The sequence below is a fragment of the Camelus dromedarius genome, chromosome 11 (assembly GCF_036321535.1).
Source record: "Camelus dromedarius isolate mCamDro1 chromosome 11, mCamDro1.pat, whole genome shotgun sequence".
NCBI classification, from domain to species: Eukaryota; Metazoa; Chordata; class Mammalia; order Artiodactyla; family Camelidae; genus Camelus; species Camelus dromedarius.
The window spans coordinates 24303238-24330343 of record NC_087446.1 but is presented as its reverse complement, the minus strand read 5'-3'; the positions used below and the strand labels follow the sequence as shown (position 1 = coordinate 24330343).

Below are 27106 nucleotides of genomic sequence, written 5' to 3'. Positions count from 1 at the left end.
ATAGTGTCAGATCATTTTATCCTCCCCTAGGCCCCACATTTTGTAGTTGAAGAAATTTAGAGGTTAGATACGTTGTCTAAGATTACTAGTAATAGTGGAGCTAAATCTGGGCATTCTGACTCTGAGTAGACACTCTTAATCACTATGAAATAATTTCCTTCTTAGGATCAGTGCTGCTTTGGGCACTTTTTAATGTTGAAGCTGATAGGATTGTAAAAGATGGTGGGGAGGTGGTTGTGAGAAGTCAAGGTTTTACTAGAAAAACTACAAGATTGGTGGGCTACACTTAAATCCTACTAAGTGTGGTGTAGCCTAGGGGTGGGGCAATCTCATCAAGAAGACAGAATTTTCAAAACTCCTCAACTCCAGGATAGCTCAAATCCTGATACCTTCCTTCACAGATGACTACAGGACCAGACTGCAACGCTGTAAAGAGATGTCTTCCAAGGCCCCCTGTAAGAGTGGGGGTCTAGGAGGCCACGACTAATGGTGGGACAGAAAGGTTGTGAGGGCTTATGAGACTGTATGTACGGTCCTAAAGGAAATTTATGAGGGGTTATTTCAAGTATTCCTTTTGCCTCAAGAATGTTCTCCCAATTAGGAAAAATATTCATCACACAGATTCCTCAGTGAGGTTACAAATAAAGCTATCACTTACTGGATGTGAGGGGGGAAATAATCAGTAAAAGGTAACTCTTCTAATGCAAGTAAATCTGCAAAGAAACATGATTCTGATGGCTTGGGTTTTGTTTTTTTTAATTAGCCATTAAGTTCATTTAACAGAAGAAACAAATTCAGTTGAAGGTCATTAAGACAGGCATAATTAACAATAATTCATTCATCATTCTTTTAAGATGGTCTTATTTTACTACTGTTAACTTCCCCATATCTGAGTGATTCATGAGTGACTCTTGGAAAAGAGCGCATATTTCTCTCAATTTAATAAAACATTCAGTGAGATAATAAAACAGGTGCTATTACTTTGTTTTGGGTTAATGACATATGGGCTAGACTTTGCCATAAGACTCTGTTATAATCTCTCATAATTTGGTTTAGAATGTCAAACATTTTAACTGGTTCAACAACCCATTAAGTGCTTTGCAAAATTACAAAAACATTCTATATGTGACTTAATTAATATTTACTCCAATTATACACAACACTTCATGCTCAAGATCTAGATTTATTTGAAAACATTTAGTCCAATTTATATTAATGCAGAAAAGTCACATCAAATAAACCACAATTATAGAAGAGACAAGATAATTGTGTTCTGCCACATTCTCACACAAATATATTTTGATATTTAGTTAAGGGTGATAAATCACAATCATGTGTAAAGAAAACATTTAGCCTCTCAGTAGTAGTAAGAACCTCTTTTGAGTATGTAGGGTCTCCTAGGTTTATTCTCATACAGCTGCCGTTTCAGAATGTAAGGAATTTTTCTCTTTATAACTTCTTCCTTTTCATTTTTGACATTTCCACTATCAAGCACATCTTCTTGAATTAACTGCAAGATAGAATATGAATGAAACTTACATATGCATCACATATTCCATTTCAGAGTATTTTTCTACATTTTAATTCATTTGCTATTCAGACAATAAGACATGTGTAGATAAGATATATGAGGTTTAAAGTAATTAAGTGCTTTGCCCGAGGACTGGTGGCCATTCAGTGGCTGAGATAGGATAAGAACATGATTTTTCTAATTCTCTGTTCAGTGTTCTTCCTAGTTCATCTGGCTAGCCTTTTTAAAAATTTTTCTTTATTTGTCAAGATCATATATTAATACCTCCAACTGAAGGAGCACACCTAATATAACTGAGTATTTTTTAGGCTTGAACCGAGGATAGACCAAAATATTATGGACATATAACATAAACCAAACAAATATAGAGTTTAGAATCTAGTAAGCCAAGTTTGGCCTCAGAGGTCCATAGAATTTTATATTCAGTTCAGTTAATTACTGACTTGACTTGAAAACCATTCTAAAGATAATGCTTCTCAGTCACAGAGTGGGGTCCGTTCTGCCTACTTACTCAGAGGTAGAAATTAACACACCTGAAAGCTCCATGTAAATGGTAAAGATCCTTAGATTATGGAGCTTAATAATTGGTCATTAAAAGCTAGTTCACATTCAAAAACTCAAGGGAGTTAATTTACATGTAGAATTTTGGCTACTGTATTGAGTATGCCCCATTCTAAAATCAGTTCCAAACGCTTTTTTTTTTTCTGACAGTACTGTTCTGATCATTTGCAACAGGCATAAAATATTTAAGAACTCTTTCCAGAGTTTTGCACATGGTCTACATAAAATTTTTTAAAAATCAATGCCCAAGACAAGAATTGTATTTACACTTGTGATTGTCTTCTAAACTTTGGGGTGACTATAACCAATACTGGCAGGAGATTAAGTTTTTAACCATAATCCATATGCATTGAATTGAATTGTATCACAAGTACTTTATTTCAACCCACAGCTATTCAACTGCAGAAAAGGAAAAATAGCTACTGTCAGACAATCTGTTTCTTAGTCTTTTCTTTCTCTGTGTGCGTGTAGTCTGTAATTAGTTGTCCTAGGCTCTGAATACTATTATCATTTTATTTTAAATCACTCAATAACATTTAAAATAGCAAAAGTTTTAATCTTATGTGCATCTGGTTTGCCTGCATAATAGTTTATTGAGTTTTTTCCCGGATAAACAGCACATAATTGACATTTTCCCGTGTTAAAATGAGCATTTGTTAAAGTTTTATTGACTTAATAAAGAGAAAACCATTTAGCTGGAATTGTAATTAAGAGATAAACAGTCCAGCAAGAAAAATTAAGGCTGGCTTTTCTGGGTTTTTTAAAAAAACTTTATTGTTTACAAATTAGAATCAACCCTAGAAGTTCTGCATTGCATTTCCTCTTTTCCACGGGGTATCTCTGTGATAGTGTGCTATAGAGATTGTTTTGTTATATTAGCAGGGAAGGCAGCCTCAGGCCCCCAGATCCCCAGCGTTGGTGTAAGCGCAGAATATAAAACAGGAAGCAAATCTCTCTTAGGGGGTTAATCTGAAAGAAATGTTTCTCTTGTTGGGAAAATTTTTTTACATTTCTTCTTCTTCTTTTTTTTTTTTTTTAAATCATTTTCATTTCTCTTTTCTCCTCCAAACAAACATTTCCAAGCCAATGGTGGTGAGTCACCAGTGTGGTGTTTAATACAACTGATTCATCCTTTGTCGTAGTTCTGTATAATGAAATTTGGCTGTGTTAGCCGTAGTGGACCTAGTTTAGTTTCTGAAGATAACTGAAATCCACAATGCACATATTCAATTAAAATAGAAATATATATATATCATTCGAGTTTTATTTGCCTAATATGTTTAAATACAAATGGAACCTTTTGTGTTCTGTGTTTGTTTATAAATAAATACACATGACTTAGCGTTTCTGAGAAATACAGAGAATTCAAAATTCAGGCATGCCACCACTGCCACCACCACCAAAAAAAAAAAAAATTGCCTAAGCATGCCACCCATTTAAGCACAATAAAAGCATGTGGCTCAAATCAGCCTTAAGATATATCCCCCTTTTAAGACCGAAGAAAAAATATTTTGCTAAACTCCGAGTATTTGGAGGACACTTTGAAGATCTGAAGGAATGTTAACCAAAACACATGGTTTATTATGCTCTAGTATTTGTAAGTCTTCCTGTTACGATAATTGTCAAGATTAAAAAAAAAAATCAGTACAAATGAGAGCTAACTAGTATAACCATAATCATTTCATATTCTGTTTTGCTTTACCTCCCAGTGTTGAAAGGCCCTGCTGTGACAGATTTTTCGGAGCTGGTATATTGTCAACATTGCTTCCAAACTAAAGCCATCTAAGGCAGTGGGAAATTTCCTTCTGGTAATAAGCTCCTCTTCATGAAACTCTCCTGTTTCCTCGGCTTGGCTGTTCAGGTTGTTTATAAGACTGCAAACATTTAGCAGGGTCATCTTCCAAGAGGGAATACCTGCTTTACTGATCTGAAGTACAGAGACAAATAATTATTACGGTTAAAATCTGTTGCTACATGAGTAAGAAATGCATTTTTATTGCTCTAAGCCATTACATTCTAGAATCTAATTGTTACTGTAGTCTGACAAAGAGCACTATTATTAGCTTAGTAACTTCATATCACAAAGTTGAATAGCATCAATGCTTCATACCCTTTATTTAAACAATGCAATGAAGTTATACCCAAACATGTACGCATACGTGAGCAAAGTAAGAAAACAGAAATGACAGTAAGTAGAAAGGCATAAATATATATGTATATGTCACAGATGAAAATATTAAAAGTGCCAATCTCTATTATACTTCAGTTCAGTGCCCAATGGAGCAGAGACCAAGATGACACTCACAGGCCGGGACGATTACAGTGGCTGAGACCACTGACCCATTTCACACACTAACGGTTGTCACAGGCAGCATCACAGCTGATTAATTTACTTATTGAAATTTATAATATTTTCTAAAATAGCCACCCTTTCCTAATACGATCTTATCTGAAACCATTATTACCATAACTGACGTCTTTCCCATGTGCCAATTTTACGAGAACCTAAATGTAAAATAATCAACACAAATTAGCAAACATCTCCAAGGGCATAGATGAATAAAAGCAGAAATTCTTTCCAAAGAACATAAAGAAGTTTTTTTTTTTTGAATAACCATAGAGTGATGAAAAGACTCAATAGCAATAGTATCAATTCTATTGGTGTCAATTCTCTGAATTATTCTGCAAATGCGATGCAGTTGCAAATCTAAGTTCCAATTTGGAAAATGTGGGGAGACTGGAAATTAGAGGAAGGGATGTAGCAAAATAATTATAAAGTTAGTTTGCAAGTATGAATGTGCGGGAATTAAGAAGATTTAGAAAAATAAAAATGTAATGGGAAGGGACTTAGTCTATGGGTATTAAGATGTATTTTAAAGCTGCAGTAATCAGAGTGAATTCATAGAGCAAGATTAAATATAAGACTCAACAAAAGAGAACAGAATGTCGAAAAACTGATCTAAGAACATATGAGTGAAAAGCATAGAACAAAGTTTGCATTTGAACTTCTTGGGACAGTTGGCTGGGGAAATCTGGATTTAGAGCTAGTTATAACCTTTATTGACATATTGCAAGTAATATCCAGATGGGTTAAATAGGAGTAAATACGAAAGTATGTAAGTATATAGAATTTGTTTTATACATTTAGGAAAATATCATTAAGCAAATATCCAAACCAGAATCCATAAAGAAAAAGATGATTTTAAATACATCATTGTGTAAATTATCTCTCTGGGAAATTAATACCTGGCACTAAAATCAAAAGCAAGATATATTGTAAAAGCTGCCACAAAATGTTAATATACTTAACACAGGTGGAGTTCTTCAAAAAGAAAATGGTGAATGCCTCAATTTAAAAAAAAAACTGAAAAAATGTTAAACCTCAGATAAGTAATATGAGCAGATATGTCACAGAATCACTCATCAAAGAAGAAATATGTAATAGAAATACATAGAGTGATGTTCATCTTGGCTACCATCAGATCTGAAGACTTTAAAAAATATAAGTACACTCCATGTACTTATGGGGATATGGAGAAACAGACACTTTCTCTTCTAAATATTTGTTAGTCTGAATATACATTGTTATAACTTCTTGAAAGGTGTTTTGGCACTATGTATTAAAACTGTAAATGTGCCTACCCTTTGATTAAGATTTTATCCTAGGGCCATGAAAGTCTGAGAGTACAAAGATATTCACTATAATATTTTCAACCAGTTTGGAAATCCTTTCAACTATGCCCCTTGAATATGATTATCAGCCATTGCGGGAATGTTTCTGCTATGGGAAACTTAGAGGCAACATGCTCCATCGTGTGGCAACAATACCTTACGTCTTACCAATTAATGGGATACAGCAATTTTACATTTGGAAAGCTCTTTAGAGCTTTGATCTGATTGAGTGTTTTCTAAAGTGTTTTCCTTAGAATACTAATTCTGCTCTCATTGTTTTTAAAAAGGGGTTTCACTGCCAAGTAAGTTGGAAAACTTGAATTTAAAGGAAATTTAAAGGCTTCTTGAATGTAGGTATCCCCAGAGCTTTTTATTTGTAAATATTCATTGTAACTTTTGTTGCAATTGTGCCAAAATAATATCCAATGTTCCCCCAAACTAATCAACCATAAAGTGCTTTATTTATAAAATATCTGTCAGGACTTGTGCTGTCCAATTATTTTTTGGATGAGGAAACTGAGTAAATCATCTCGTTCCCTTCTGTCAGAATAGTCACTACATCACTCAGTACTCTTATTTAATGTCACATTAGACCCTGTCATACTTTGGAAGCGCAGCAGAGACAGCACTCTTCTCCATAGAATGCCTAAATAGACATGTATTTGAGAACATAAATATATGTCACCCTTGGTATCTGATTACCCTAGATATCTGGTCAAATATTTGATTAAACTTCCACCCTCGATTTCAGAATTCTGTTGAGCTTCTAGCAAGAATCCTCCTAGACTTAATGTTTCTTCTTGGTAATTTTCCATATACTGACCCCTCACCTTGCTCTTTGGCTGCTGTAAATCCCCAACTTGTCCTTGTTGTCTTTGGAGTTGAGCCTGATCTTTGCAAAATCCCTATTGCAATAGTTCCTGTAGAGTAAAGTCTTCCTTGCTATCTTTAACAAGTGTCATGAATAATTTTTCTTTCACAGTAAACATTCTTATTTCTTAAATTACTTTATATAAATGTTTATAATAGACCTAAGCCTATAGATAAGAAATTTTGAATTATTGTCTTCTCTTGTTTTCAAATTAAGGAAAACAAGAACATTTATGGCTCTTACTTATTCTTTTTGATTAATTTTTCTAATACGGAATAAGATCCTAGTCAAATTTCAATTTCTGTAATTGAAATTTAATTTATGTGATTAATTTATGTGACTAATGTTCACTCCCTGTAATACACTGAACTCAAGTGTATTACAAGCATTTAAATTGGTGAATTGGTAAATTCATGGTGAATTGGTAAATTCATGGTGAATTAGAGCATTTCACCTAACTAAAAATAATTCATTATCTTCAGTGGACCCCTGAAGTTTTTATATGGAATACAAAAGGTAAGCGCTAGTAATATATCCTAGATTCCCATTGTTAATTCATAAATATTTATTAAACTCTTACTGTATACAAGGTATTGAATTTGCTCATAGGAAATGACAACATTCCAACAGCTTTTTGAGAGCCTGAAGAAAGCATACTGATGAAGTTCTTCTTGATAAAACTATACCAAAGCACTAGCATTGGTAACAAAGAGAATTATATTGTAAGAAACAATTTCTTTATCTTCCTCTGTGCAGGCTTTGGAACCTTCCTTGGCCCTCTGTGACTAATTTCCACATTAATCTTTCAATATCTAAAGTTTTACTTTAAAATGGAAATTGCTCACATATTTTACCTGAAGAGTGGAAAGAAGGAAGCTGAAGTATTCTGAAGCTTTTAATAATGGAGTTATACCAGCATCAAATATTCTCTTAGATTCTTAAAAATAGTAGTTTGGTTAAAGTGGTCAAAAGTTCAGAGTTTTCATTTGCATAGAACTCTACACACACCAAAAACTCATTGAATCACAGAGAAATAAGTGATAGTAGTTTTGTAAAAAAAAGTAAAATAAAAAATAAGAAATGAACTTCTGGCTCCCATCCTAGCAGCAAAATTGGCATCATTATGTTTTTGGTTGCTTCCTCATCAGAGTCTGTATTTTACTTCTTTCAATGAAAGGGAGGCAGTGGGATTCAATTTTTCCTCCGTGATCTGTTTTAGAGATATATCTCATGACTGAATGAAAGAGAAATATTTTATTATGCCTATGCTCTAGTATGTATTTCCCTTAAGAATAAAAGTAAACCACCTCAGACACTAGAATTGTTTTTCCCTTGCAGTGTCTTGGCCAGGGAGGGAATCATAACCTCTACTCCCACATTTTTGCAAAGTAGCTAACACTCCCCACACCATACCACATTCTGGAGATCATTGAGGACCTTCATGTGTCAGTGTAAACTGGCAATCATAGAGGCAAACTCTCTACCAAGGCATGAAGGCATTCTAATCTGCCCTGTTTTCCGAAACAGACTATTGACTTCACTTGTCTTCCTATGCTTAAGTTGAAGTGATTGTAGCCACTGCTATTATGATTGAGTATTAAACAAAGGCTCTGTTATCTTAAGATTAAATATATTTGGTCCTTGAGTTTTAATGACTGAACAAAATTTGATCATTCTTGACGGGAAACCTACCAAATTATGGTAGAATTTGGTTTCCATGTGTTTAAATTTTATAGATCTGGCAATTGTGGAAATATACGTGTGCTTAAATTTTCCCCAAATGTCTTTTAAGGACCAGAGGAGAAAACCTCTCTGTTAGCTTTCAGATAATAATGCCAAAGGCTCAAAAACACACACACAAGTGGGCATTTCCCCTTCATACCCACTAGCGAACATAAGTCTACTTACATACTAGGGGTTGTTGCACCTCACACATGCTCATCCAACTAGGGAACAGAAGACTGAATTGAAGTGTTCCTTCAAAAATTAGACAGGAGTTTTGAGCATTTACTTTCTTACCATAGCATTTGTTGAGTCCTCAGACTTGATATGGGTGTTACGACCGTGACTGCACCAAGTGACTCCCTCATCTCAAAATATGCTTCTCTTTGAGAATTAGAGAATTGTTCTCTAATTCTACATTTAGATGCACACTGATTAACTCATGCCACGTAAATCAATATTGTGAGGTAGCATGGTAATCAGTATATTCTAATTCAGTTCTATTCCTAGATACACGTTGGTGTCTAGGAAACTTGGTTTCAAGACCCTAAGAGAGGAGTAATAGGGTCCAGTACAAAGTTTTACTTGATTCAATAAAAACAATCATGTACTGATAATACTTCAGTGTTATGAAGAGAACTGGAATCCGGGGCTGGACTTAATGCAAATGTCCAGGAGATAATGAACTCCAACCCCAGCATTTAAACATAAGGAAACAAAGGTAGCAATGTTAACTAACCCCCTTGCTTAAGATCAAATAGTTCACAAGTCACAGTTGCAGGGTTAGGTCGCAAGGCTTCTGTTTGTCAGTTTATTGTTCTTTACTTTCTACCACATTTCATCCAGGGATTTCACGGACTTTCATTTTTAACTTAGGAACTCCATTTCCCTTCCCCCAATATAACAAAAAAGGCAAGAATGTCACTCAGTTTTCATTTATGTGTTTGACTCAAGGCCAACATACCTTCCATCATACAAAATGTGATTGGAACAGAAATGGAGTTTTAGAAACACATTTTCATGTTCACATAAATAATATGTGACTACTTAATTAAATCTGCAATATGGTGATTGATAGTCACTATAATTTCTTTCCCTGTCACATCAACACCCTTAAGTCCTTTGAACTTAAGGAAAAGTTTCCCAAAAAAGGAAATGCCTTCCAATGAACTTTTCAGTTTCAATAGGAAGTCATTACTATAGGAAAAGGACACCATGTTTGTAATTAGAGCTCCTATGTTTCTCAGTCTTTAGTCTGAAAAAAAAAAAGAAGTTACCTTTGATGTATGCACATTGGTCAATAAATCTGCTTCTAATGCCTTCATTTCCTCTTCTGAATCTGAGTAAAATCAAAAACCACATGTTTACGATATAATCACATATCATATATTGTAACCTAAAGATTTAAGATTAATCTCAAAAAAATTTTGTCTTAGAAATTTATTCTCTTTCCTATGTTTTATCCTCCCTAAAATAATATTTAGGAAAAAATAATTATAGTTTAATTTTAGGTTAACAGGATAAAATAATAGAAGCACTTTTAAGAAAATAAGCACATGATTTTATGTTAAGAGAGCTACTGATGATTTGAAATAGTTTAATCTCTGTATCTAAATATTAAAAAATGATTATATTATATAATAGATATTTTATCATGTATCCTGGTTAATTTTTACCAGCAATAGTTTACATATATAGAATATATGCATATTGATATTTTTAAAAACAATATCAATATAATGAAAAGGTAAGTACAAGGGACGTTTTCAAGACAAGACCAAAAATAAATGCTCATTGATAATTTTAGACTAAGAAAGACACTGAGATTAATTTAAGATGCTGTTTTACAAAACACAATTTAAAAGATTTGTTTTTATACTTTAAACAAGAAATTAGAATTATGTGCATTTAGCAATTTTATCACAGTCTATTAAAGAAATTGTTTAAGCAAAAGTGGAGTTGTCCATCAATACGTGTACTATAATGTTGAAAATGGATTTCTCATTTTTTTTAGAATATTCTTTCCAGTTTCCACTGATGAATGTTTTACAGAGACGAAAAACTGATGAAATACTATAAGATAATAGAAATAAAGTTATAGACCACTGCAAGAAGATGAGTTAATTCATCCTCGCTGACCTATAGATTGTAAAACAAAGCAGAAGTTAAAATGACTCTTTCTTCCTTGCACTACACCTCTGATTAAAAAAAAGTGTCACTTTTGTTAAATTGTACCTAAGAACTAAATTATACCAGAGATGTTCTTCTATTTCTTAGAGGCACCATCTATTTTTCAAAAGGAAAGACTATTCCTTTAACCATGTATGAAAAATGTATACAAAAAAATCCCCATACATGTTGGCTTATAACAGCAAGAAGTTTCAATAGTTAATAAACACTGTATTTAATAAATAATCAGTTTTTTTCATATACTCTAAGTATACCTTCAACCTTATGTGACTATTAGATAAAATCATAATTGTGGAAAATTCGGTATTTATCTCATCAAAACATTTGCAAAATTTAGAAGTTCAAGATCTTTTTCTAATGATCAAAAGAGATGAAATTTTATGTTAAATAACATTTATAGTTTCCTGCTAGATTTGATTTCATAATTTAAATAAAATCATAGCAGGAGTTTCAATTAAGCATTTCAGTGTCACCTTTACAAGCTATAGCAGTATAAAGCAGGTTAAATGACTTTTGCTGCATCTCTCTTCTGTTTCTTTTTCACTTTGATGTGATCACTCAATTATTTTTCAAACATTAATTGGAGCATATTACAGTCATTATAATATTTCATGTTACTCTTCTAAGTTTAAATCTTATTGTCAAGGTGAGCTATTGATAAATGTTTAGCAATGCATGGCTTCTTCTTAATTATCACATGCAAAATACTCTACAGGTAAATAACTTTTATTAATATAAGAATGATAATTATATTCTGAATCAACTTAAATGCCATGCAAGAAAACAAATTAATAGTATGTTTATTTGCCACAGAGAAAGGTTATATAAAACGTATTCTTTAAAAGGATTTGGGATTTTTTTTTTTGTATTTTTCTGGAAAAAATTTCCTACAAATAACACTTTATTCATTAAACATCAGTTTTCGCTTTATTATCTTAATACGCACATAGTTAAAAAAATAATTTGGGGGAGGGAGAAGCCACTGCAGCCTAAGAGAATCAATGAGGATGAGATAAAATATTTCAAATGGAATCACTTTTAATTATGGGCTTGCATTTTGACAGGCACCACATCTGTACTTGTTAAATAATGACCAGCCTAATTTAAGTTTTACATGTTTTTTTTTCTTTAGTGCTTATATTGCAAATGGGAACATAAAGTGTTTCATTGAAATCCCTTTTATTACTTCACAGATTTAGAAAGGAAAAAGAAATCTTTTAGTGCTTATGATCATAAAGACAGAGAAAGAAAATATCCAGTTGCTATCACTAAAATCAAACCCAGAATAAGGGAGAAATTCTTTTCCCTGGATACGTTCATGTAAGTAGCAACACACTGCAGAAATGAAAAAAGAAATCACTTCAGGGAGTTGTGAAATGAGCTGAGCTTACCTGAGCACAGACTCCAGGAGCTGAAAGCCAGGAGGATCATGCACACCAGCTGAATTTTCATTCCTGCCATCATCTCCTTGAGCTTTCTAGCAAGCCAAGTTCATAAACGCCAGAGACAGGCTGAAGGGGGCTCTCTAGCACTGCCTCCTGCCTTCAGCTGACTTTGGAAGTGACTGAGCTGTGAGAGATGCTTTGACCATGCCCTATATATACATATATATGCAGGGGATGATGTCACGAGTACACAGGGATTATCTCTTCAGGATGTGCCCTTCATCTCCATCCCCCCTTCCTCTCCCCACTTCCTCCTCCCCTTCTTCTTTACCCCTCACTCTCTCCCCCACTTCTGAACCTCCAGTGAAAGTGACATCTTCTCTAATTGCCCCTGCAGCTCCGGATTTCTGACGCACAGCAGGAGTCATTCAAAAGCAATTCCATATACAGCATACTGAAAAAGAACTTCCAGGACTCCTCTTTCCCCATTTCCTCTCATTCTCTGACTTCTAAGAAGTTGGCATTTTGATTTTCTGAAGCATGAGATCTGTTATTTCTAATATAAGTAAAATCTCCGGAATGGTTGCCTGAAATCAGTAATTCTTTAGATTTGGATGTTCTTAGAGAGTTAGGATTCTTTTCTGATAACCCACACTTTTGAACAAGTATTTTGTGGTCTAGGGACTAATATAGGTCTTAGATAATATATGCTAGAAGAAGAAAGAAGTGGAAGATAAACAGAGAATTAGTTATAATATCAGGTTAAGCAAAAGAATTTAGAGAAAGGAAAGAAAATCAGTATTAGAAAAAAAGAGGCTGCTAGCTGTAAGGAACAGAGTATTATTTCTAAACAAATTGACAAGTCTTTATTTTAAGTCACTGGAAAGATGACTGAATTATGTATGCTTACTTATGGCTGAATGCCTTAGAAAAACAATTTCACGTTTACGAGATCCAACAGTAAATCATTTATCTGTTAGCAGGTGGAAATCTGTACTGTTGTACCAGTGATTGCTGTTTTCTGGTACTTTCCCTTTTTGCTGTCTGCACTGCTCTGCTCCTTTTAGATTCATTCTTGATGCTGTATCCTATTCCGTCTATAATCCCGGTCTCACTGATTTTCACCATTGCATCAGATTTCTTCCCCTATGATAGTCATAAAGATGAGACTGTACTTCTGGAAAGGGGACAGTCCTAAATAACCGCCATCCACATTTCTAAGACAGTGTCTGCACATATTTCATAAGTTACTATGATACTCATTCCCTCTTGGGGTTCTCAGAACAAATTTGCTCAAAATGTCTTTTAGAGTAAAATTTTCTTCTTGGATTAAGTATTTCAGGACACATGGAGTGATCTGAAAAGAGTTTGCTGTTAGAAATGTGAATATTTGAAGGTAAAGGTGGCTGAGAATTTTTCACTTCTTAAATATATCAATCGTACCATACAATTGATAAAAGAAATCTAAATTGATTTCTACAGAGAGTTAACTTGTATTCCATAGTACATGCCTATGGAATTGACTTCTCGATTTTACCCTAAACCTAAGAAAAGGAACTAATTCCAAAACTTTCATAATAATTTAAAACAGCAAGGACTCATTCATGTGATTTAAAGTTTAGGAATTTAACAATGGATGATATTTGTACTACTTTTAGCTTGTTTTATAGACTTACATACAACACAACATTGAACACAACTCATCTGAGGAAAGTTTTATATATAAAGAATAATTAATTGGCATAGAAATGTGAACTATGTACACCAATATTTGTTTTCTTGCCGCTAGGTGGCGCGATAGTTTGAAAGGCTTTTAATTTTCGCTTCACGTTGAAATCACTTCAGAATTCTGAGCATTATGTTTACTTCTTTCTATCAGAGCATCTTTGTGCCAGAATCTTTTTAAAGCCACTTTAATGAAGAAATCAAGAAATTATATATTCTTTGCAGGACATTTAAATTAGTTGTTTTATGAGCTTTTGAGGTGCAAATATAAAGAATAATCTTTTTAAATGTGTAATAGCAGCCTCATAATAAAAAGGGAGTGTGATTTCTATTTTCCTCAGCTGATTTCTTTAATATATGAAGGTCAGGGAAAAGTTGACAAAATTAATTCCTAATTAATTAGAAAAATAGGAGAGAAAGAATAGTGGGAATTCATTTTAAATATATCACTTTAACATTAGCTCTCAATGTAGGAATTGTTTTAAATATGATAAATCTGAAAGAACTGGAGGGAATGTGGTAACAAATGTCAAATGATTCAAAATCAGATACCTGCTATACACTATTTTTCTTTTGGGGGCGAAAGAAGATGCGTAATTTTGTGATAAAATTATGATAAATAAACTTTATCTGACTTCTAAGTGGTATTTTTAAAAATACCTGTTAGCCCTCTGCTTTTCAGTCCCAAAGCTTTCAAGCTATAGAAAATCCAATTAAACAATTTGTTTTGAGGGTGAACTGTGTGTGGATAATTGTCTTTAAAAAAATATTTTAGGAATTACCCTCACAATGCCATTATTGCAGTATTTTAGGTACCTTTCTAGGGAGATGGGAGAACCATTTTCATTCTGAAGTCTTTATGCCTAAAATCCTTTTAATTCTACCTTAGCTCTTAAAATACGAAGGAAGAAGTTGAACATTACCCTTGGATAATCTTCAGGTGTTGGCCTTCCAGCTTGAGGTCACCATGGAGTGGCTAACTCTAAATAGCTTTTATCTACTTATGTATCTAAATAGGTTTATTGGGGTGTCTGTAGATTGTAACATCTTTACCATAAGTAGATTGAGAGCGTCTACTCTGACTGAAGTCAGACCTTTCTTAGTTAATTACTTATAGTAATCAACAATGCTGCCTGAAAGACTGGCAATGGAAAAGAGTGGTCTGTAAACATAATTCATTTGGAGATGGCAAAGCTCAGGGACTATTAAAGAAATAGTGTTTCTTCAATTCCAGATGATTTCTTCCTGTATCTTTGGAGGCTCCATCAACCCGTTTACATACAGCTTCCTGGGCTCTCCAACCTTTTTATACTTTAATACCCAAAACTTACCCCATGGTGTTTCTGCCACCTGGAATCTGCAGCCCACCTTCTCTTTGACCTATCTCTCACTTTCTGACATCATCTTTCATTTTTAACTGACTGTATATTTGGCCTCATCAAAGTAAACATTTCCAAGTTTGAATCCTGAAAGTCTCACCTACTTCTACTCTTCCCAGTTTCTGCTACCCATTTGTGATGAAATGAAGAGGAGCAGAATTTGACACTCCCAAATATGCCTCTTTGTCATACTGACTATTCTGAGCTGACTATTTTTAAGACACAGTTAAGGCAAGAGAAGCTCTGAAAACTGAGCAGACGTTACCCCTTTTAAAGGGACATTTACATTAAGAAGGGACATCGCCATTTGTAGGGGCATCTCTCTATATACACAGTACCTGGAAGAGAGGGATGACTAACCCTCTGGAAACTCTCAATGCAGAAGGCATGGATGGCAAAACAATCGTATCTTGGCTTACTGTGCTTTGCCTGATAATCTTCCATTAACAGATATTCCTCCAACCCCCTCCCCATCAGCTTTCTTTTGTCTTTAGCTGAAGATAATATTTCGGGTGGTGGTTTGGACCGTTTTGGGGAGCTGGTCAGTTTTCCTGGGTATCTCCCATGGGTACAGGAGATGTATATGTTTGTAACTGTTAATCAGTTACTAAGGTGGGGAGGGTGGGATGTCTCAACCAAGACCACAGAAGAGTAAACGGAAAATTCTTTTTCCTCTCCTACAACTGTAAACTTCTAGAGGAAAGGATGCTCCCATCAGTGTATATACTGTTCTTCCAAGGCTTACAATTCATATGTACCCAATACATATTCACTAAGTTGAACTGAAATACTGATTATTTTAAATTTCTAACATGTTTTTCCGTGTTTCCATCTGTAACATTCCTCCCCCCCCCAATTTCTACTTTAATTTCAATTATTGAAAATTCCTTTGTTACCATTAATCTTAACGTTTGATGTGAGCCTTTAACTAAGTCAGTTTTCTCAGAATTTCCTCTAGTCATTCTTTTCTTCCCTGACTGGGAAAGTCAACTTTAAAAATGTATTTATGAAAAGCATCTCGGATCACGTGTGTTCATCAATTGAGGGCTTAGGATAATTTGCCGGTTTACTCTATTCCTCTCAGTGAGTCTCTGGTTTGGAACTGTAACTCTGACTCATCTGAACAAACAATGATGCCAGTCTCTTTGTAAACTCAATTGATTTTTCTGTTCAATTAAGGTCCATTTTCTAGACATACAAACAATTATGTGCATGCACAGACCCACACCTCCATGCACTATCTTACACACAAAATGCATATAATCCAATCCTTGAAGACTTAGGTAAATGTAAACCAAATGTCCAGTTTTCCAAACTATGTGTAACCATGCTTTGCTCATAATCTCTATAAATTCCCAGCTCATTTCCCTTTGGCTCTTCCTGTCTCTGCTCCTGAATCTTTATAGGTAATTAACGTGGAAAAATTGTTGATGGATTTCTGTAGTCAAAGCATATTTTGCAGCTTACACTCCAACGATAACATAAGCTTTGCCTGGGATTCGTACGTTAATGAGTTGCCATATTTAACTAAGGATGCTACACATTGTAGTTACTGCTGATCCCACTTATAATCTTGTTTCTCATATCAAAGAAAATATTAATATGGCCACAAAATCACCACCCACCACTATGTGTAAAGCTCAAGTAATTGTCTTCCTAAGCCTCCTTTTTGGAGGCAATGCGAAATGAAAGCATTACAGGAAAAAAACTGTTCCTAACAATTCTGTTCTTTTATTTTTGTTAGTTTCGCAAATTAGAGTTTAATTATTTAGACTGAAAAAATGAGATGAGTTCTCATTGAAAGAAAAGTTTCCCCCTCTTTTTTTGGTTACAAAATCTAAGCAAATTTCTGTAATACCCAAAGCAGAACAAACGTACCCGAGTTACCATTACCAGAGCAGAGTCAGGGAAACTCTTTTTCTTTCTTTACCTTAAGAAGATATTAGATGCTGAATTTGGAACATAATTGTTTATATTGGTTTATATTATTAGTACTCCTTGGTCTTATTATTTTCTTCAGTTTAGATTCTTTCCCTGGTGATCTCATTAAATCTCAGGGCTGTGAATACTGTCTATTCCCTAATAACCCCCCAATTTGCATGTCTGACTACCCACGGTCTGTATCCAATCACATCCTCAGCAGCTCTACTTGGAGGATCATTAGGTAAACTTACTGTCCAAAATAAAACTTTTTTTTTTTTTTGAGGTAAGGAGAGACTTTTTTTTTTAACAAAACAATTATTGCAGTGAGGGGAGGAGGACTGTTATAATAGGGATAATAGTACATAGATGATAAGATCTGCAAGCATCTCCGAGACCAGTAACTTTATTACAGTGCGCGAGGTGCTGTAAAAGCACCTGCATAAGAAAGAGGCCTGGGACAGAGATGACGGGGTGGTTAATTCAGCAGCAAGAGAAAGGTACAGAGTGACCGGAACAGGTGAATTTGGTCTTGAAAAGCAAGATTTCATCCTCAGAGTTAATTGCGGCTAAAATTTACTTATTGAGGGCTTACCACGTGTCCATTACGCTAATTGCTTTTCCTGCAAGATCTCATTTATTCCTCACCAGACTCTGAGTTGGGTATCAATACGTGTCTGCTGAATTTTGGTTAAAGAGTCTTCCAAGTACAGCTCAAAGACACTGAGGCAGGAAGATGGCAGCTTTGGGAGCAGGCGGAGCAGCAGGTCGGAGGAAACGCGCTGTTTCCTTGTCAAGCTCTTTTTTAGCCAAGGCTTCCTGAGCTGTTGGCTCCAAACCAATCAGGGGCACACTGTTCATTCATTCGCGTGTCTATTCGAGTATCTTCTATGTGCCTGGCATTGTGCTAGTTGCCAAGGCTACAACTGGTGCGCGAGACAGCGTGATTCCTCCCATCCATCGTGGAGTGCACATTCTGGTAGGGGAGACAGGTCAATCCCATCACAGTGTGATGAAGAGGGATGAGAGGCTGTCTAGAACAACTCCTGGTCTTGCAGGACGGGGAGGGCTTACTGGAGGACCTGGAGCTCAGGGTTGCTGAGCACCAACAGGGAGGCGCAGATGCTCATGCCGTCGCCCTTCACAAAGGACACGTCCCCGCCCCCGACCCTCCGCGGACCCGACAAGGACTCCGTGTCCTGGTCCAGGACAAGGACCTTCAGCCAGGCTTGCTGCCGTTTCCAGAGCAACAGGGTTCCTACCCAAGGATGATGATGCCCTGAGCCTACAAAATAAAACTTTTGATTCCTTCAAACACCTTTCTAAAAATATCCTCCTCCCTTAGTGCTCTTTATTTCAGTTACTAGAACCATCATTCACTGAATTGCACAGATCAAAAAACTAGAATTTTTTTTTCCCCTTCTCGCTCTACCACTTTCAAGCTATCAAAACTTTCCAGGGCGCAGGTCTGTGGCAAAATATATTCTGAGTACTTTTCCTTACTCCATTATCACCACCCAGGTCCTAGTCATCATCCCATTATCACCATCTACGTCCCAGGTCCAAGCTATCATCGCTCCCCTGAAATGCAGTGAGTCACTTCAACAGTATCCTACCAAAATCCCGATCCATTTCAATGTAGTCATCACACAGAGAAGTTTTGTTTTGGTTTGTTAATGTAAATCTATTCTTATTACTCTCTGTTTAAAACTCTCTGAAGTTCTCCTGTTATATTTAGAACAAATTCCTGATGGTATTATTATATTGTATTATCCTGAGTGGCCCTCCGCCTCCCTGCTGTCAGACCCTACCATTCTCCCCTTCTGTCTGTATATTGCAAGCACACTGGTCATCTGGCATCTCCCTAAACCTCCAAACTTTTCCTTCAGAGATCTTTAATGAATGTTGTAATTAGGTGACTGTTCAGCTCATTCTCATATACTCTGGTAGGAGGCAGGGAATATACTCATTCCCTGCCTCCTACCAGAGTGGATAGAACATACTTCCCTACTCTTTGACCATGGCTTCAGCCATGAGGCTTGCTTTAGCCAATGGGACGCTAGTAGACATAAGGAAAACAAGGACTTGCTATGAGTTTGCAGCGTGGGGCTTGCTGTCTTGCTCTTCTGCCATTGCCGAGAGAATAAGTTTTCCTGGGTGGTCCCAAAATGAGAAGAAACATGAAGCAAATCCAAATCAGTTGACTTGCAAAACTTCAGGTGAAGCAAAGCCTCCTGAGTTTAAAGCAGGGTCATGCTGGCTGATTTACAGATATATGAAGAGAATTAAATTATTTGTTTTAAGTAACTGTGTTTTAGGGTAGCCTGTTATGCAGCATTTTTGTGACCATGGTTGACTGATACAACTGTCTGTTTTAAAACCTATCCCACTGCTACCTCATTCAATATCTATAGTCTTTATTTGTCCACTTACTTTTCTCTTTTGTAAATAAAATCAGGGATCTTTCTTTTGTCTTATTTCTTATATTCTCAGAACACAAATAATGTTTCTCCACAGTAGGGACTCAGTAAATATTGTTAATTGGATGATTTAATGAACAAGTGAAATTCCACGCACCCCCTCCCTGATGGTTTTAGGGTACCTGTCTCTTCTTCACCTCTCACAGAGACGTTTTCATTCTCCAATCTGTGAACAATGAAATCCAGGAAACAAATCTTTTTTGGAGAGATTTTTAGTCTAATGATGTGAGAAAACGCTTCCCTTCATGGGAGGCTTGAACATTATTTTTCATTGCAATTGACATTTTGTAAGTTATCATTAAGGAAAAGCTGGAGTATGGTGGTCCCAAAGGCACATACTGTTGTTTCCAGTTTGGTGAGCCAATTGGTGCAGAAAGAATAAGGAAGGGCGTGCTGTTCCAGGCAGAGAGCTAGAGGCAACAACTTAGCATTCTGAGTCGGGAAACAGCCTCTGTAACCAATACCACAGGCCTCAGAGTAATCTAGAGATTAAACTTGAAATTTATTTATTGAAAACCTACTCTATGACAGGCATTGTGCCAGGTTAATTTGATTTCATGTAACACACACATACTGTGAAGCAGGGTTCACAGAATGCTGTGATTCCCATTGTGTAGGTTAAAAAATAAACAAATAAAAAGAGCCCTAGAGAGTTGAAATAAGGATAATGGAACTTATTAAGCAGAGCTTGGATAGGACTGAACGAGGCTTTCATTTCTAAAGCAACAGCTAATCTTTGTAATATTAATACCGGATCCAAGTACAAGCCAAAGAAAATCTTGTATTAACATGCTGTAGAAAACATTATGCCAAATAAAGGATAGGCTAATACGTTTAACCTAAAAGTACATTTGGTGAAAAGTCAGATCAGATTCTATTTTCAAATTGATTCTAATTCATCAATTTATCCTGTTTTCCTCCCTTTCCAGCTTTAGATGTGTTACATATATTTAATTAATAAACTTTTTTTTTAACATCTCAGAATCATCCTTCTTATTATAAAGACTATGTAGGACCTACAAGGCTCTGTATGTGTTAAATTGTTTTAACTGGGGTAGTAGATTAGAAAGGAGGAAGGAAGAATCAGGGATTTAAGTGCAGCTGCAGCCATGTTGAGTTGAAGTGAGTGACCTGAGAAGGAGAACACTTCCCACTTTGTACTCTGGGTGGAGGCACTTGTATGCATACAATGAAAATACCAGACAAGCACTGTTGGGGTACCAGGCCATATTTTAATGTCATCCTAATTCAGTAAGCCAAAGAATGCTGGAGCTAAAAAGGGCTGTGTGGATCAATGAGTCTCGTGCTTTTATTTTATAGAGAAGGAGACACAGACCTAGTGCTCTAAGAGGGCTACAGATTTCCTCCTTCCAATTCTTCATCACATCGGTCCTCACTGCTCAGGGTCTAATCTCACTTCTTATCCCAGATGAAGATTATTCTTCAACATCAGTCAAGATATCTTGAGAAATTAATTTATCTTCTGTGAGTTTCTCTATTATAGTACAGCATCCCCATAAGTTGGAAAAGCATCCAATGGGTATTAGTCGCTATAAAATGGACTTTTCTTTTGGACAAGTCTCTCTCTCTCTCTCTTTTAATTTCATTTTTTGACTTTTCCCTTTTATAGTATATTGCTTGTGGCATGACCAGGTTTTGTTGCTCTCTCTCAGTGAACACAAATCCCTTAGGTCCTAAATCATGGGTTTTTTATGCGTATGATCTTTTGACCACCCTCCCACTTTAATGTGCAACACCATATTATTATATACGTCCTCTCTGGTCCTGAAGTCAGACAAACATAGTCATAAATCAGGTATCACTCAAATGCCCACAGGGATCAGGCCGGTAACATGTTATATTTAAGCCCCATTTAAGGAGGCCATCTGCTTGATACTGAGCTTCAGATGATTCTTCTCCATGTGGGAACACAGACCTCAAATCTCAGATTTTCCACTTTTTCAGCATTTTCCAGAAATTCAGGTTTTTATGGAAATGTCACAATCTAAATATTTACTTCAATTTTCTTTTTTACAATACCGAGCAGACAAATTGAAATGTCTATGTCCAAGTTCAGCCTCAAGATCCACCATTCTTCTAGTCCCTGGTTTAAGTCCTATTCTGATAACTTTCTACCTTGTGGCTTTAGACTTTCTCAGGGCCTCCATTGTCATCTGTAAAATAAAAATAATAATCAATATGTAAAAGATGCTGTGCTTATATTACAAAGTGCATATGTAATAGGCACTCAATAAATCTTAGCTTGTGCATCTTATTATAAACTGCATACACTCTTTCCATTTATTCTTATTTCTCATCTTCTACCTTTCTACTTTATATTCACATATCTTAATCTTTTAAAAAAATCATTCCAGTTTTTTGCCTCTTTTGTTTGGATAGTAGTCCAATATATTACTTTTGTCCTCCTGTGACTTGTTTTTTTCATTGAGGGGTAATTTACATACGGTAAAAAGCATAGATCCTAAGGCTGATGAATTGTGACAAAAGTTTGAATTTGTGTAATTCAAAACCCAGTAAAGATGAGAATCATTTTCTTCACTCCAGAAAATTTTCTTTTACACATTCCCAGTGAATTTCTCTGATGTGACAGGCAAACACTTAATCTTATCTATTCTTGATCTTCACATAAATGGAATCAATCATTATATACTTTTTGGTGAGTGTCTACTGTTTCTTAAAATAATGTTTTGAAATTGATTTTTGTTATTGCAAATATCAGAAATTTATAACCTTTTAATTGCAGAGTATTATTCTATTGTAGAAATATACTGTAATTTGTTTATCCATTTTTCTGTGAGATGGACATTGTGTAGTTTCTGGCTTGGAGCCATTATGAATAAAGCTTATATTCAAATGTAAATATTTTCCTGGTCATGTAGTTTCATTGCTCTTGTATAAATACCTGGAATGAAAGTGCTGGGTTATAGGGTAGGGATGTGCTGAACATAAAAAGAAATCGCTCGTTCCCTATGTGACTTTACCACTTTAAAATCCCACCAGCAATATCCTTGCTAACATTTGGTGTTGCCATTCTTTTGAATTGTAGCCTTTATGGTATTTGTTGATTTTAATTTGTTTTTTCTTGATGACTAATGATGTTGAACTCTCATTACATAATAGACATGATTTTATTTTTCTTTGGAAAATATTTGTTCAGATTTTTGCACATTATTTAATTGAGTCATTTGTCTTTTTATTGCTCTGTTATGAGGGCTTGGGGGGCAGATAAAAGTATTGCAAATGTTTTCCCCCATTTTACAACTTGCTTATTTTCATAAAAATGTCTTTCAATGAGCAATGTTTTAAAGTCTGATGAAATCTAACTTATCCCTTTTATCTTTTGGTTAGTGCTGTTAATATCCTAAGCAATCTTTGCCTGCCCCAGTGTCATGAAAATGTTTCTCTAAGTTTGTGTCTGGAAGCTTCATAATTTCAGCTCTTAAATTTAATCTATAAAACATCTCAAACTATTCTTTTGTGAATGCTATAGAGGTCAAAATTCATATTCCCCATTTGACATTCAACTGCTTCAGCATCATTTGTAGAATAGATTTTTGTTCCTGCATTGAAATTCTTTGGCACCTTTCTGGGAAAAAAAAAAAACATTGATCATACACTACGCATGGGTCTACTCTGTTTCACTGATTCATTTGTCTGTCTGTATGTAAATGTCATACTGTCTTGATTTCTGTAGCTGGATAGTAGTTTGGAAATCAACAATGATAAATTCCTCAACTTTATCTTCTTTCAAATCGTTTTGGCTACTTTAGGTTTTTTTCATTTCCTATAAACTTTTAATTTGAGTTCTTTGATTATATTTTAAAGCCTGATTTTGTATTAAGATTTTGTTGAATCTAGAGATGAAATTAGCATCTTCAAAATATTGGGTCTTGAATATTGCATATTCCCCATTTATTTAGTTTTTTTTTTTTTTTAACTCATTCTTTTCAGCAATGTTTTCTAGCTTTCAGGCTGGGGGTTGTTTTATTAAATGTTATTTTCAAATTGTTTGTTGTGAGCTTATAGACACCAGATAGATATTTGCACATTGCCATTGTATCTGCAAACTTGTTAAACTCACTTATTTATAGTCTACTTTAATAGACTTCTTTGTATATTCTTTTGGATTTTCGACCTAAACAATCATACTATATGTCAATAAAGACACTTTCATGTCTTCCTTTCTAAACCTTAAGTCATGTACTTCCTCATTGGGCCTTTTTTTTTCCCCCTAATTGAATTTGCTGGGACCTCCTATACAATGTTGAATAAAAGTGGTGAGAGCAGAAATCCTTACCCTAATCCTAATGTTAAGTGACAGGAGTTCAACATTTCACAATTAAGTTTTATGCTAGCTGTAGGTTTTTTCCTTTTTTCCTAGTTTGCTGTGAGTTTTTAATCATGAATGGATTTTGTCAAATACTTTTCCATTAAGATATTAAGATATCATATGACTTTTGTCCTGCCTTTCTATTAATATGATTGATTGTTTGTACTGATTTTTTAAAATAATAAACTGACATTTTGTTATTGGGATGAACCTCGCTATGTCTTACCCTTTTTACATACTGTTGGATGTGTATTGATGATACATTGTTAAGGAGTTTTGTGTATCTTTTCATGAGAGATAAATGTTCTGTAGTTTTCTTTTCTTGGAATACATTTGACTGAATTTTGGCATCAGGATTATTCTGGTCTCATAAAGTGAGGTGGGAAGTGATCTTTCCACTTACATCTTCTGAAAAGTTTGTATAAGAGTAATGCTATTTGGTTAGAATCTGTCAGTGAAAACGCCTTGGCCTTGTGGGGAAGTCTACATTTTCATTTATTTATTTTTACCAAATCTACTTCTATTTATATGTTCTATTTTTTTCTCCCACCACTCTTTTATCTAAACTAATCAGGAAAGAGGACAGAAGGGTCATCTGATGCTTATATGTTAAGGCTTAACCATGTGCATCTGCAAGATGCTGAGGGATTCTGCAAATTCTTTAAGGCAAGGATAACAGCAGGTTAAATTAACACACGTGTTAAGACTAACACATCTCAATAAGTGTCTTTCATCATGACTACTTTAGGAAGTCGTCTACTAATCTGACAACCTGATCACAATACCAGTTTGAGATGCGACCTCAGTATTTCACTGTTTTTAGATGCATAGATACAATCTGACTGAATTATCTTTGAATGATTAGTGTTCTTCAATGAGTTTAACTAAACTACCTAAACGTATTCATATACCTTTATTCACAGTATTTCTTTGTTATCTCGTTATTGTCTGGAGGCTCTAAAGCAACATCCTTTTCTTCATTGCTGATACCGTGTTTTTCTTTTTCCTTGATCAATTTTTTAAAAGATTTTTCAGTTTTATTCATCTTTTCAAAAAATCCACTTTTGGCCTTATTAATTTTTTCCCATCATTTGTTCTTTATCTTATTGATTTTCAGTCTTACCATGATTATTGTGTCCTTTTATTTACTTTTGGTTTAAACTATTCTTCCTTCTCTATCATCTTCAGGTTAGGCTTAAAATATTAATTTCAAACCTCTTCTTTTTTCCAGCATAAACATTTAAATATATAAATTTTATAGCTCATGGTTTTAGCTGTTTTCCACTAATTTTGATTAAGTGGTGTTTTCATTACCATTCATTTTTAAATATTTTCTAATTTCCTTGTGGATTTTCCTTTGATCCACCGAGTGCTGGATCCCACCCCCAGAGTTCCTGATTCAAGAGATCAGGTTGGTGTCAGAGAATTAGCATTTCCAACAAGTTCCCACGCAATGCTAAGGCTGCTGTTCTGAGGACCAGTTTGAAGGGACTACTGCTCTTAAACTTGGTTCTTTTTGTCAGGGCGTGGCCTTTCTGAAGATTCTTCACTAGCCATTTGGAAATCCAATTGCTCCCAACATCGGGCTACTTCCGGAATCTCTGTTCTGCTGTCATCCTCCCCTCCATTTTTCTGCGCCTGGTCTGTGGAGTCAAGCCTTGCACAGCATTCCTTTGTGTTTAGCCAAATACCTGGAGGAATCACCATGCATATTTCCAAGGCTCCTTCTCTGTGCAGCTCCCTCATCTCTGCTACCCTGTGCCATGGAATACAGCAGTGTCAATAGCTCCAGAGTGGACTCCCTGTTTGCTCTGCCCAGCAGGTTTGTTGCCATCTTTGGGGCTCTTCCTCCCCATGCAGCAGTTTGAGAAGTTCCCCGGGCAGATCACTAGGGTGAACTTGGGACTCAGTTCAGGAGTTATACTTCTTTCAGGAACTAGAGCTGTATGCTGTTTTTCTTTTCTTTTTTTCCCAAAGCCTGAAAAGAGTTGTTTCATATATTTTATCCTATTTTGTTGATTTTTATGGCAGAAAGATAAACCTGCTGTGGCCACAGCTGGCTGTGTATATACATCATTATTGTAACGCCTTCCTCTCAACTGAATGAAAGATGTTCTCTCAAAATGCTCATTGCCTTTCCTTTCTTCCAATCCTCATTTTCCACTCTCCAACTCCTGCTCCAATTGTAAAAGACACACTAAAATATTTAATACTTGGAACTTAATTAAAGGTGACCATCAATGATTCAGAAATACGTCTCTAAGTAACTCTTTGATTGAAACAAGATAAATGGCAACAAAGAGTCTGATACAAAGAAATCTGCTTTGGCATCGTTTATTCATTTTTAATTCATTCACCTGATTTATATTTGTTGAACACTTTTTGTCAAACACTGAGCTAATGTCTCTCTTCATCAAACAAAGAAGAAAGACATAATTCTTTTATTACGGTTTCAGGGAGAACGTTTGAAAGAAAAGTCTTAATAATGAAAAAAACATTTCAATTGCCTAGATGCCAAGTGTTCTTGTTGGTTGGCGTTTATCTTTGTAAACTCACCATGGTTTAGGACCCAGAAAACCAATGTCTTAGTTTTAGATATCATCAAATCCTGGACAACTTAATTCATGATAACTGAACTCACGAGAGAGTAAAGTACTTTAATCCAAACAGCAATTTCTTAATTTATACTAAAATCTCTAACTACCACAGTGTCTGCTCCCACATGCTCAGGTCAAGACATTCTTCCATTGTACACAAGTCTATTATAATCAGGAGTTGTTTTGCGAGCATGAAATCAGCACAAAGATTGCTAAATGATAAGCATGGTTTCTGGCCCCAGGCTCTGGTAATCAAATGCTTCGCCTCCACAGTAATAATTGCAAATATTTGTTCAGCCATTACTTTCTCCCAGCATTTCAATGGGGTCCAAACAATTCTAATTGCTGTTTTACAAATAGAGATATTGAATCACAGAGAGATTGAGTAACTAGTAAGTGGCAGAGCGAAGTGGGAGTCAAGCACTCGGAGCCTGTCTCAAGGGTCCACGTTCTCAGCCGCTCTGCCCCAGGGCAATACCGAGGCCAGGATATCAAAATTTGATAGACTGACTCTTGGGATGGGCAGCACTTGTACTGAGATTGCTGGGACGCGTCGCTTCCTTCGCTCTGCTTTTCCAAGTGTCAGTGGCTGGCTAATACTTCTTTGACTAAGACATCTTTCGTTATAGGTATGATAATGAATTCAGTGATGTTTCAGGGGAGTTTGTCAGGTGGTTTTGAATAACGCCTCTTAATCTATTGTTGTTAATTTACAGGGTGAT

The 27106-nt window shown here is 35.4% G+C and overlaps 1 protein-coding gene across 1 annotated transcript; it reads right to left on the bottom strand.

The window, feature by feature from the left end:
- Nucleotides 1-731: 731 nt before the first annotated feature.
- On the bottom strand, nt 732-12407 carry NTS (neurotensin). Its single transcript, XM_010975084.3, has 4 exons — nt 11939-12407; nt 9635-9696; nt 3795-4019; nt 732-1510 (listed from the first exon to the last, which is right to left on the bottom strand). Exons 1-4 carry the CDS (start codon nt 12009-12011, stop codon nt 1358-1360), a joined length of 513 nt encoding a protein of 170 aa, XP_010973386.1. The 5' UTR covers nt 12012-12407; the 3' UTR covers nt 732-1357.
- Nucleotides 12408-27106: the final 14699 nt, after the last annotated feature.